This window comes from Carassius auratus, chromosome 7 (assembly GCF_003368295.1).
Source record: "Carassius auratus strain Wakin chromosome 7, ASM336829v1, whole genome shotgun sequence".
Classification (NCBI taxonomy): Eukaryota; Metazoa; Chordata; class Actinopteri; order Cypriniformes; family Cyprinidae; genus Carassius; species Carassius auratus.
In genome coordinates, this window is record NC_039249.1 from 22,328,022 (window position 1) to 22,342,388 (window position 14,367).

At 37.7% G+C, this 14,367-nt stretch overlaps 1 protein-coding gene across 2 annotated transcripts in view; it reads left to right on the forward strand.

Annotated features, from left to right (window-relative positions):
- The first annotated feature begins 5,086 nt into the window (after positions 1-5,086).
- kcnq1.1 (potassium voltage-gated channel, KQT-like subfamily, member 1.1) overlaps positions 5,087-14,367 on the forward strand; it is a 37,532-nt gene continuing 28,251 nt past the window's right edge. For both annotated transcript variants that reach the window (XM_026267944.1, XM_026267945.1), the window contains exons 1-2: positions 5,087-5,632; positions 11,323-11,413. In XM_026267944.1, the coding sequence (XP_026123729.1) occupies positions 5,337-5,632; positions 11,323-11,413 (387 nt within the window). In that variant the 5' untranslated portion in view covers positions 5,087-5,336. The remainder of the gene's footprint in view (positions 5,633-11,322; positions 11,414-14,367) is intronic.

Below are 14,367 nucleotides of genomic sequence, written 5' to 3' on the forward strand. Positions count from 1 at the left end.
CCAGCCACATGAGACGTGATGTTTCATTTGTCGACCCATAAGTCACTTTGTGCCATTGCACGACGGCGCCTGTGACAGTAGCGTGAGCTGAGAGCCGTACCCCTGATCTGTCTGAGACTGGCATATTCAGCAGAGTCGCTGTAGTTCTGTGCTGATCCCATTAGTTTAACAGCATGGAATAAAAAGTGTCTTGGAGGGAAAGAGTGACTCACCAACCTATCCTCTCCTCTCCTTAACCATTACTGTGTGATGTCACAAAATGGTGAACTCTTCCATTTCTTAGCTCTTGGGAGGTGAAGAGCCCCCGTTGTCCTGTCAACATGAATGTGTTCTGGTACGTATGTGTGTGTGTGTGAAACACCACCAAAGGAGCACTTACTCATAAAGTAATCGAAGATACTTTTACAGTGAGTCTAAACATAGTATCTCTGAGATAGAAAAATCAATGGAACCAAATACTGGAAACCATTTAGACCAAGGCTAAAAATGGACCAAAGCATAGAAACACAAATAATACACATGCTGTGATATCTCACACCAAAAGCACAGCCGGTTTAGAGCAATATGAATCCCATTAGATGTTCATTTATTCATATGAACAGTTAAAGATAACACTGTATAATTAGGTTAAATTCGTTCGGATTAGTATAATGATTTTATATTGACTGAATTTATTAATCTACATTAATGCTACTTTATAAAAGCACTGTTAATTGTTATATTAATTATTATATTAATTATTAATATTTGTTCATAATAGTATTGTTCATTTTTCTTATCAACTATTCATATTGATTTATAATACATGAACTTAATTTATACAACTTAAACTATTTCATATGCATTATTACATATTAATTTATTAATATGAATTTATATTAACCCAGATTATATTTAGGCCTATAGACTGTATAGAGAGACAAATTGATATACATATTAATATTAAATATTACATTAACCAAGATCAGTGCAGCTGTTTACATTATTTCATGCTTTTGGCTATTACATTAACTACTGTCAGTAGTCTATTCTAAAGTGTAACTTTTTTTTGGGAAATGTTATAACGTTTAAAAAACATTTTACTGCTAGATGTACTAAACACTGTCTGTAATGGATTCACAGAAAAAGTACTCATTTGTATTAGGTTTTATTTAATCGAATTGTTTGCAATGGTCTGAGACACCATGCAACTTCTTTCCAGACATTCACTTGTCACCATCTTTTGTGCTTTTTCCCCCGACGTACACTTTATTTCAACACGGTGACGTGGCGGCACAAAAGCGTTTATAAGCCATTAGTCTGGATGTATATTGCCTCGACAACATTTGAGAGGTAAGGAGAGGTGAAAGCACTTACACTCCACGAGATAGACAAGCAAGGGCGCGCTGAAGAGCTATTCTGTTCCAATTCATCTCAGGTGTAAAAAACCTTGAACCGCATTAGTATTCCTGATGTCAGCAATGAATCCTCTCTTTTCAGTCAGTATCTGTTCAAGGTTTTGTACAGCTTCACGGACTGCCCCAGGGACTCCATCCCGGCCAATCGCTGACATGCTTAACATGAAATGCATTGAAGATCAATGATTTTAGGCATAAAAGACAGAAACCATTTGAATTCGAAAGCAAATATACTTGTTCTTCCCAGGACGGGAGATCTGTTGGTAACCCACCAGCTCGATCAGAGATACTCTTGGGAATTCACCGGTTATAACAAAACCTCTTTATCTCATGAAGACACTCAACAATCACTCCCAGCCCATTCCAGTTGTTTAAATCCAACACTGAGGATAAAAATATCCAGTGATTTTTTTTCTTCTTCTCGCTTCACTGAGCAGGAGCTCAATGCAGCCACGCTTTACCTTAGACTCCCGCAGAACATCCACACACTCACGCTTACAAAGTCCTGCAAAGCGAGGGGTTTAATCCCTCAGGGTGTGATGGAGTGAAGCGAGGTAACTGCTCTTGAGGGTTGGCAATGGTTAATTTCATGTTTCGGAGAATCGACAGAGTCTACTCAGTTTGAGAGAAGCACTTTTCTATACATAAAAAATGTCATCAAAAGCCTCTCCAGCTATAATGAATTTGAGCTCTGCAGGGCTAAATCAATAGGCACCCCAATAGGTGCTTTATGATACAGTTCATTGTATGGTTGGTGCTCAAAAGCATTGCATTAAATCCACTATATAAAGAAAGTGTTCATGACATTTCACCAGCCAGCACTTTTCTTCAGCAGGGAGTCATAGGTAGCTCTAGCATCTGCTCCAAACATCAAAACAAACCACATAAAAGACAAAAATAGTCATTCTTCCCTGTCTCTCAAGCAAAATGGATCATTACAGATCCATATTCTGCCATTTAGATCCAATACCTCCGTTTACCTCCATTAGAGGGCTCTGTGGAGGATCCAAGTAGCAGATGGGTCTAATTAAAGCTTACAGCCTGTGTTGAAGTCAAAGTAAGGGACTTGCATCACCATTCTAGCTATTATTACTGATGTTCTGTCCTTGGGATCAAAAAGTAGGGGAGGAAAAGTTCCTACAAAAAGTTCAGAATGTAGCAAGCCAGGGAAAAAGCTCCTGCTGCTGAGAGCCATAGAGACCATTTGTGCTAAGAACTTCTAAGAACAAGGTTGTTCTGGAAAGGCTCGGGAAGCGATTTCTTCACAGCATGGGGTATACCAAGTTTGACAAATAACATTATATGTGGCTTGATTTGTCACAGTGCTGTCAAATGCAAGTCATATAAGCACTTCCAAAAATGAACAGTAACATGTTACTCTTGCAGCATTTTGGGAATAAAGCACAAGGTCAATTTATTTTTTCTTTACAGAAATAAAACCATCTGGAGCCTGTAGATATAAAGAGCATACAATATTTGACTAACCCATTTATTAAAGCGAATGTCTTCCTATTCCATACAGGGGAAGCATTTTCAGGAAGACTGTATTTTTTCATAAAGAAAATAGCATTTCTGATCTACTAGATTTTTAGGCTTACGCAGGCATATGCTGTTTTCCGTGATGCCGCACTAATAATTGATTTACTTTAAGCAGCTAGGTGTAAACTCAAACAGAGCAAGCCAGTAGAGTAGGAGATCAGATGAATTGTAAGATCTGATAATATTTTGCTGTTTTGACAAGGGAGGGAGGAGAGGTCAGTGAAAATGCTGCTCTCTGCTGTATATTGTAAGACACTGCAGCTGAATTTTTTATAAACAAGTTTATGCAACATTCATGATCTTTATTTATTAGCTCTAGGGGGAATGCATACATGAATGTGCCTAAATTAACCAAAAATCAATCCTTGCATCACTTTTAATACATGCAGGTAAACCTAAAAAAACAATGCATGTAAAGATAATCCTACAAAAACGTTTTCTTTGTTTTGTTTTTCCAGAGATCAGTCTGTGTGGTGCAAGACTCAGGCTTTGGTGACTACAAAAAAGCGAGTCTATCAAGTCTAAAACTAGACTCAGATATACACAAAAAGTATGTTTCTCAGACAAGTTTTCTCTCTTTTTTTCATGGAAGAAACACCAATACAGATGATTCTCAGCAGTCATTCTTTAGTAACTCTGAAAAAGCAACACAGTTATTCCTCTATAGCATCAATTAAAACTCATACATTTATCTGACCTTATAGGAAGTCTAATCATTGTCTGTTGTGCTGAAAGTATTTGAGGATAAGCTACACTATGTTCATATGATCTCTACCTACATCTCACTCTGGCCTATCTTAATATCTACTTGACAACAGTATCTGTCATCACTTCACTGCCACATGACAGTATTTGAAACCTGCGTCTCAGTGAATCAATACCTTCCTGAGTTCTCAAGGTGAGACATCAATTCAAGGTCATGCTGAATGCAACTGCAATTTCATCTTTCCCCAAAACAAATGCTCCCTAACCGCTTTATTTCTTTAGACGAATAGCCTTAAACTTAGGCTTTAAGGTTCATTTTTGGTTTATGTTCAGCTGGCTCTTATTTATTCCAATAATATCAGAAATGTTCACTTTATGCTGATAACTGCATTTATGTATGCATTCTCCTACTGCTGTGATTTTACAATGTTGTCAATCATTTGTTTTATACTTTTTGTCAACGCCTTTCTCGCTTACATTGTTCATAAATCCATTAAACTTTTTTTTGGTTCATGCTGGTGTGTGGCATCATTCTTAATCTGTATCATAATAACAGTTGCATATGGGTCCCTCAGTTGTACTCAGTGTGAAAAGATCATTCTCAATCTGTATCATAATAATAGTTGCATATGAGTCCCTCAGTTGTACTCAGTGTGAAAATATGGATGTCAAAATGTTTCACCCCCCAAGCTCGTTTTTTTAATCTTTTTTTTTTTTTTTCTTTTTTTTTTCTGGAGCATCCGGGAGCATTCTATTACAGTTGCATATGAGTCTCTCAGTTGTCCTCAATGTGAAAAGAACTCGAAAGCATACAGTCATTGTTGGAAAGATTTTGTGGGACCTGGAGGATTTTTCTGAAGAACAACAGGCAGTTTAACTGTTTAGGATAAACAAAGGACTCATGAACAACTATCATAAAAAATAATAAGAAGAAGAATAATAAATAAAAAAACACTGTGGATTATTCAGGTAAGAACACAGTATTGAGGGGATGTAAACTTTTGAATGGGGTAATTTTTATAAATTCAACTATTATTTTCTCTAATGTAAACATATTGTTTGTGAAATATCTTATTCAGGTCGGTAAAAAATAAACAATAACATGCATTTTGAATTATCCCTCTTATTTTGGTAAAATAACTATCATTTTGCAGATTCTGAAGGGGGGTGTAAACTTTTGACCTCATCTGTACTTTGGAATATTATGTTTGCTATTTATTTATTTTAAAAAAAATACTGTTTAATACTAAAAATGTATATGTTTATATATTTATCAATATTAAAAATTTATTTCATAGAATTCAATTTATATAAATGTAATATTGATATTTTACTTATTTGAAAGAAAAATCCATGATTTGTCTTTGTTGGCATGTGGCTATGTGTTTCCTGGTACGTCACTCACTGTTGAGTTATGAGTATTTATGGCTGTAGTTTCATGCAGACACAGTGGAGAGCCGCTACTGATGCCGTTATGCTTCCTGCCTCCTGTCCTGCCAGCTGCACTTCATTCTCAGATGCTGCTGTTCATCACGAAACACCAATGAAGCAATGCAAATAGTGCTTTTTACTTTTTTGAGCGCAGACGAAGCATAGGATAAAACCAACATAAGCCAAGTTGTCGGCACACCAAAAGTTGGTGTAGTTTTGAACTGGGTGAGAGATCATCCGTAAAAGTCTCTTCTCAGTAGCAGCATGACCTCTCCACCTCACAGTACAGCGACGGAGTCTTCGTGGACTATTGGACCTACAGAACTGGGGATGAGCGAAGGTCTGCACATGCGAAATGACAGCGTGTGGTTCGGCAGGAGTCCCTCGGCGCCCGCGGAGCCGGCAGTGATCACTCAACGCCCGGCATCTCACCTCCATCCCCGCATGTCCGTGTACAGCGCCACCCGTCCCATTCTCTCTAGATCCTACTTTCAAGGACGTGTATATAATTTTTTGGAGAGACCATCGGGTTGGAAATGCTTTGTGTATCATTTTACAGTGTGAGTATTTAACTGTGATTGCATTAGAGAATGAGAAATACTCTACAACATTGTTTTCCTATTCAGAAATTTATATATATATGTGTGTGTGTATGTATATATGTATATATGTATATATATGTATATGTATATATGTATATATATATATATATGTATATATGTATATGTATTTATGTATATATATATATATATATATATATATATATATATATATATATATATATATATATATATGTATATATACACACACACACACACACGCACACAGGCATATCTATAATTGCTTATTGTTGCAAGAGGCACTGCTTTTATTAATGTTTCATAGGAGTACGCTACAGTGTTATGCAAGATGATTGTTCAAGGTCACTTTTAATTCTGCATAAAATAATATTCCCTTTAGTGCAGCCTTCCAGCATACAGAAATTAAGTTATCTTCCAAAACAATGTTTATTTAATTTAATGCAATTTATGTCATTAAGACTATTATTGATTTCTTTCTTTTTTTATTATATTTTTTTTTCAGTGAAGGTTTTAAATATTAAACAACTGTTGTATTCCGTGATACACTTGAAAGAAATGGACATAAAATGGAAATAAACCATTTTATTTAAACTCAAAACATGCATCAATCCAACTAACCTACAATGCTTATTGGTTTGATTTTAAAAAAGTCAGAAAATGCAGAAAGAATTGAGGTGCAGTGGCCTGTGCACAGAAGGAGAATATTATGTCCTTATCCCAATCATCTTGCTAAGCCTTGCGTTTCTACACTACACTCACTAAAATGGTAAAAGCAGAAAGTGTTAAAAAAAAGAAAGAAAGAAATCAGATCACTGAACATTGGAGCTGCATTATTTGATATTTTGTAAATTGCAAGAAGTTTGGAATAGCAAGTAAACAAAAATGATTACAATCACTAACATTGTCTAGTCCTTGATATAAGATCATCTTAAGAGTATAAGGAATAACCTAACAGGATGCTTTAAAGCAGAATGTAGTTGTTTTGTACTTCTCAAATTGACTGGCCTCATTGTACCTTTCATGATATCTCTAGAAGGAGAGGAGGTGATAGCGGGCGGCTAAACTTGGCTGCAGAGGTGACTCTGTTCAGCAGGGGCCCTGTGGGTTTGGTAACCCTGTGACTCAGTTGTGTTTGGCAGAGATGCCAGGAGAACATGGGAATCTGTGAGGGTGTCAAATGCAGCATCGTCCTGCAGAACATGTGTTAACAGCTTCACTAATCGTGGATCGTTTGACTGATACTTGCTTTAATGCATTCGTAAGAATGATGAACATGAGGCCGAGGGCTGGAGGTTAGTCTGTAATTAACTGGTGGCTTGTCATGTAGCACATGCATTTTATTCAAAGTGATTTATGGTGTACTAATATTGTGATGGTCCCTATAGAACAAATTTAGGTTAATTGAATCGCTTAAGGGCACATCTGGGCTCTCTGGGCTCCTCAGTGTGTAATTCATCCCAACCTGTTGCATTACTAGCCCAGGGCCTTGAGCATTAGTCGACCACTTGACCACACTGTTAGCTGCAGCAGGAAATTGAAGAGTCTCACCTGAATACGGAAGCGTTCTTTGGTTGTGTGAGTGTAGGAGGCTGGCTATGTTAACCAAGAATGAGCACAAGCTTTTCACAGCTTAAAAGCCTGCAAAGCCATGGGGGAAAGAAAGGCACTTATCAAAGCATGACCCCTGTTTGTGTACATGTGCACATGCTATTGGAAAAACTGGTAATTGTGTGCCGTACATTGTTATTGTCATCTGCCCAGCAGTATATGTAGTTGAAATGTCCCTCGATGTCATGCAGTCTTGACTAAGCACAACAGAGAAATGTAGAAGAAAGGTAGAAACAACTGAGTTAATCACACTATACAGAATTCAGTTTAAATAAATACAAAATACAATGTGCATGTCAGTGATATTTCAAGAATGACATTTTCTATCTATCTATCTATCTATCTATCTATCTATCTATCTATCTATCTATCTATCTATCTATCCATCCATCCATCCATCCATCCATCCATCCATCCATCCATCCATCCATCCATCCATCCATCCATCCATCCATCCATCCATCCATCCATCCATCCATCTATCTGCCAGTCTCTGTCTGTCTCTCTGTCTGTCTGCCAGTACGTTCATCTGTCAGTCTGCTGCCTGCCTGTCTGTCTGTCTGTCTGTCTCTCTTTCTGTCTGTCTTCTGCCAGTATGTCCATCTGTCTGTTTGTCTGCCAGTACGTCTGTCCGTCTGTCTGTCTGTCTGCCAGAACGTCCATCCGTGTGTCTGTCTTTCTGTCCTTCCGTCCATCTATCTGTTCATCAGTCCTTCCGTCCACCTTTCTGTCTGTCTTGTCTGTCTGCCAGTCTGTCCATCTGTCTGTCTGTCTGTCTGTCTGTCCTTCCGTCCGTCTGTCTGCCAGTACGTCAAGTCAAGTCAAGTCACCTTTATTTATATAGCCCTTTAAACAAAATACATTGCGTCAAAGCAACTGAACAACTTTCGTTAGGAAAACAGTGTGTCAATGATGCAAAATGACAGTTAAAGGCAGTTCATCACTGAATTCAGTGATGTCATCTCTGTTCAGTTTAAATAGTGTCTGTGCATTTATTTGCAATCAAGTCAACGATATCACTGTAAATGAAGTGACCCCAACTAAGCAAGCCAGAGGCGAGAGCGGCAAGGAACCAAAACTCCATCGGTGACAGAATGGAGAAAAAAAACCTTGGGAGAAACCAGGCTCAGTTGGGGGGCCCGTTCTCCTCTAACCAGACGAAACCAGTAGTTCAATTCCAGGCTGCAGCAAAGTCAGATTGTGCAGAAGAATCATCTGTTTCCTGTGGTCTTATCTCGTCCGTCTGTCTGTCTGTCTGTCTGTCTGTCTGTCTGTCTCTCTGTCTGCCAGTACGTCTGTCCGTCTGTCTGTCTGGCCATCTGTCCTTCCGTCCATCTGTCTGTCCATCAGTCCTTACGTCCATCTGTCTGTCCATCAGTCCTTCCATCCACCTGTCTGTCTGTCTGTCTGTCTGTCTGCTAGTACGTCCGTCCGTCTGTCCATCCGTCCGTCCGTACATCTGTCTGTCTGTCTGTCTGTCTGTCTGTCTGCCAGTATGTCCGTCTGTCTGCCAGCACGTCCCTCTGTCTGTCTGTCTGTCTGCCAGTCCAAACCGTCTGTACGTCCGTCTGTCTGTCCATCAGTCCTTCTGTCCATCCGTCCGTCCGTCTATCTGTGTGTCCGTCCGTCTGTCTGTGTGTCCGTCCGTCTGTCTGTCTGCCAGTATGTCGGTCCATCCATCTGTCTGTGTGTCTGTCTCTTTGTCTGTCTGCCAGTACATCCGTCTGTCTATCTATCTGCCTGTCTGTCTGTCTGCCAGTCCAAACCGTCTGTCTGTCCATCAGTCCTTCTGTCCATCCGTCCGTCCGTCTGTCTGTCTGTCTGCCAGTATGTCCCTCTGTCTGTCTGTCTGTCTGCCAGTCCAAACCATCTGTACATCCGTCTTTCTGTCCATCAGTCCTTCTGTCCATCCGTCCGTCCGTCTGTCTGTCTGCCAGTCCAACTCGTCTGTACGTCCGTCTGTCTGTCCATCAGTTCTTCTGTCCATCCGTCCGTCCGTCTGTCTGTGTGTCTGTCTGTTTGTCTGTCTGCCAGTCCAAACTGTCTGTCTGTCCATCAGTCCTTCTGTCCATCCGTCCGTCCATCTGTCTGTCTGCCAGTACGTCCCTCTGTATGTCTGTCTGTCTGCCAGTCCAAACCATCTGTACATCTGTCTTTCTGTCCATCAGTCCTTCTGTCCATCTGTCTGTCCGACCGCCAGTTCGTCTATCTGTCTGTCTGTCTGCACGTCCATCAAAACTTCAAACAAGGTGTTATAAATAAAAAAATCTAAGTTTGTATCTATCTATCTATCTATCTATCTATCTATCTATCTATCTATCTATCTATCTATCTATCTATCTATCTATCTATCTGTCTGTCTGTCTGTCTGTCTGTCTGTCTGTCTGTCTGTCTGTCTGTCTGTCTGTCTGTCTGTGTGGGAATCCGTCTGTCTATGTACCATATGTTTGCTTGCCTGTCTCTCTGTCTGTGAATCTGGATATTTCAAACAGTCAAACTTCAAGGTTTTTAAAAATATTTCAGAACTTTCAAAGAAAGCATTATTAAGCCTAAACTCTAAGTTTGTATTGGCAAGTTTAAATTTTCTGGTAAAAAATTATTAAATGAATTTCTTTTTTGAAGAATCAAATTTCTACCTCATTTAAAATTCAGTTCTAATTGAATTGGAATTTGAATCTGATAGATTTGATGAATACTAGTTTTCAGACAATTATGTACCCAGTTTTGGTTCATCAATTGATTCTGTGCGTTGCATTTCCCCAGACTTTCCTTTTCACTCTGTTAAAAACTACAAATTTCAGTGGCTGTGATTCTGCTTCAGTGATTCTGTTTAGCTCCACTCGACAAAATACTATTTCTCATTGCTCTGATTATTTTCTGTTGATTTTACCTTTAATTGCTGTTAGCAACATAATAGTTTTTATCATCCCTGACTGATCGCATTTGGACTGGTAGATCAGTTATTTGTTTCATTGCACGGTAGCCTATGGCATGTTTATTGACATTTAACTTCTCTCACAGTCTGTTTGCGGCAGGTTCAAGGTCATTCAGCAATAACGATTACATAATCAGATAGATATTTGTCAGGCAGCCATCTTACCCCAAGGTTATGATTGTATGTTTACTTACATTTCTGGCCCTTCCCTCTGAATTTGTGATGACAGGCAACAGCTGGGCACTGTTTGTCTGTGGCAGCTGGGTTTCATACATTTTGGTGTTTTGTTTTTATTATTAATGCAGTCAGACTGATTAATTATTGAGCTGATAGAGCTGTTCTAATGTGTTAAGCATCACTCCAAAAAACAAACACTGAGAAATAGTATTTACAAATTAACAAAGAATGTACTGAATATTGTGCTGTTGCTTCTTATTAGATTTGATTATACAATTAGATTTAAATTAGATTATACAACATACATTTTTAATTAAAATATAACATTTGTTCCCAATTAATCAATAACATCTTTATATACAAAAAACTCCTTCATATGCTGTTAGACTGACTGGTCAATAAGTTTAAAGCACATGAGAAATCATGTTATTTGTATGATTTATTCTGTCAGAATAATCACATACAGTAGTTCTCTGTGAGCAAACTCTCTTTTCTCCACTAAAGAAGAACTTTTTCTTTTGTCTCAGGAGTTACAACAAAGCCTTTGTTTGGTTTAGACTGAGAGCACACAATGACCTTGCCCTGATGTGTTAAACCTACAGTACTGTTACAGGGGCTTAGAAATCGATCTGTACCCTTTATTTTTTTCTCTCTCTCAAAAATGTTGTCACTGAATATGAGAAAAGATAAATTTTTCCGGATATGTTCAGGCTGATTCCAGCTGACAAAAATATGTTCTAAGAATGTTTTGATCATTTCTCTGAACATTCAAAATGTCAGTTATTTTTCAAATGTTTTAAACAATATACTGTATTTTCTTGTTTATGGGAACATTCCATTTTTCATTTTCAACACATTTCATTTGTGTCCTTTGAAAAATCTGAAATGTTTCATTATTGTTATTATTATTATACATTTTTAAATGACATATCTTCCTTGCTCTCTACAGATTTCTTATTGTGCTTTCTTGCCTGATCCTCAGTGTGCTGTCCACCATTGATGAGTATCAGACACTGGCTAATAAAACACTATTTTGGGTGGTGAGTCTCAATGCTTTACACTTACAGTGTGTTAAATATTGTTCAATGAATCTAAATCATTTTGCTGCCTAATAAAATATATAATATCTGGTGACCTTGGATAACTGATGTCCCAGTTTCTTGAACTGTAAATTTGGCAGCATACATAGAAAAAAGGCATAATGCATAAATTAAAATTAAATTAATGCATTTAGCAGACACTTTTATCCAAAGTGACTTACAGTACATTCAGGCTAACATTTTTTACCTAACATGAGTTCCCTCGGAATCAAACCCACAACCTTGCGCTGCTAGCGCCATGCTCTACCACTTCAGCCACAGGAACACTAGGGTATAGGGTTCATTAACTAATCTGGACATATGGCATTGGGATCTGGGCCTTGGACCCAAAAGCAGCTATTGCTTTTGAATATGGTATTGATTATGTTAATATTTGCATGCAGCAGCTCAATGTTTAGCTTGTTCTCCAGAATGTCTGCTTCCAGCGGCGTTGTCCAGCAGAGGGCAGCAGTTCATCACTTTTCATGTCATTTGATGCGGTAGATTTACATTGTTTGCCACCCCCCTCTTGAAACCAAAGCGAGTTTTGCCCCCATCTAATAATCATAAGAGCAAAATTAAAAGCAAAATGCTCCTAAAAATGTAAACTGTCATCATTTACTTATTTTTTTTTGTTTGTTTGTTTGGTATTTTTTAATCTGTGGAACACAAGAATGATAGATGGGAAGATTACAATTGCCAAGCTCCAAAAGTAAAAAAAATATAATAAACTATCTGTGCCCTATATTCCAGGTCTTCTGAAGTCATATGCTGTGAGGAAAAGTTGTTATTTATTTACTCATAATTTTTTATTCTGCCTTCAAAACTGGCCAGTCAACACAATTAGAAGGAGAAAGGGAATATGAAATTGGGTACTTGGCATATTTAAATGTGCAAAAGTGAATACAATTTGAGAACGTGGGCATTTATCTTAAACTTCATTTGGAGAACCACTGCCTTGATGTATTTAAGGCCCAGTAATACTCTCAGCACTGAAACTGACACCACAAAGTAGTATCCGTGGAGCTGCTCAGTTCACAGAAGATGAAGGTGTTCTGTTGTCTAGAATGGCAGCTTGAGCTGGCACTCTTAAATCATTCTGTTTACTTTGTTCAATAATCCATGGCAGTGTTTCTGCTAAGCAATAATTGCTTCAGGCCTTGTTAGCACATCTGAGGCTTTGTTTTGATCAATATTCAGATCACAGTCTGTTAAGTAATTATTGTGCTCGTCGAAGCATTTCCTCCTGACAGAGGCTATGTTAAATATGAACATAATCAATACCAGATTCAAAAACAATAGCTAGCGTTTGTGTCAAAGGTCCGGAGCCTCAATGCCATATGTCTAGATAAGTCAATATTCCCCAGCATGCAATATGCCTGTTTGCAAGCTTACACTGCCTGTTTACAGGTCCAAGAACAGAGACAAAAGACAATCAATTGTCTAAGGCTGGCAGAAAAAGGAGAAAGGGAGGGACAGAGATTATAACTAGTGACTGCATGTCAGAGGTCAATCCGACCACCGGCTAATGGGATTAAATCTATGCGCTGTGTTCATTAGCTGATGCCTCGCATCACAAGTTAAATCCACAATCTAGGGCTTGATGCAGAAAAGGCACTTTTGGATTAGCTATCTGGCTTCAGCAGCTCTGAGCTCAACCAAGCTTACAACAGCTGTTGTCTATTGTGTGTGAAGGGTAACTATCAAAAATCAAATAGTATACTTTTAACATGGGTGGATACTACAGTAACTTGAGGGAGAAGGGTGTTCTCACAGGAAGTAGAAGCCTTTTTTAAGGGCTGAAACCTTCATTTAGACCCAAACACCATGTCATCCCTACCCCCCACCCAGTTCACACCCTATTTTAATGAGGCACGGCCCTCTACATTGCGTCTCACAGCTGTTGAGGCGGACAAAAGCAGACTTGGCCCTTGTCTTTTCATGACGTTCAAACTTCTCGCTGAGCCATGATCAAAAGTTCTTTACAACATGAAAACGTTTATGGGTCACAGACATATAAGAGTATTCATGATTCAAAAAGTAAAATAAAATAAATACTCTTTGAAATGAAGTCTTTGTATTCATATTGTGAAACACATGAGTGGACATGTTGATTTGTAAAAAAAAATTTAGAAATTTGTATATATACACTGACTTCATTGATAAAGCATATTTTTTACTTTATAAATTAATATTAATATGTATTTTTTTTTTGGGGGGGGGGTAAACTGATGGTAAAATTAAGAAAAGTCTTGCTAATTTGTATATATATATATATATATATATATATATATATATATATATATATATATATATATATATATATATATATATATATATAGTTTCCTGTTTTGTGTATCTTTTTATGCTTGTAGGTTGAACCATATGGTGACCAAAAGTTTATTTTGTATATTAATAGGCAGTGGAGCAGTTTTGTTGAAAACGAAAAATGTTTGATAACATTTTTTACAGGTATACCGTTCTTGTAATTAGGATCCTCTTCTTCTACATTTCTTCATTATGATATGAGGACAGTGTCCCACAATGATAATGTTAATTTAGAAATGAAAAAAGAAAAAAGGAAAAGAAAAACTCATCTATGAGCTCACTGTATTTCATTTTTCATATATATTTTTTAACAAATTAATAGAACACATGATTTACCCTACCAGTTTAGCAGATATCATGTTTCAGATCTCTCTTTTTTTTACTTTGAGTAAGTGCTTATGTAAATGAAGCTAACGCTTATCAGGCAAATCTTACTAAGCACAGATGAATCATTAACCATTAATCAATTGTTCAATTCTTTTTTCCAGTGTCAGCCACTAATAGTCTTGATAGGCCCTGTTAATCCACATTATCCTGACATTGTTTCCCCGTGAGCAGGGAGAGCTACTGCACATTAGCACTATACT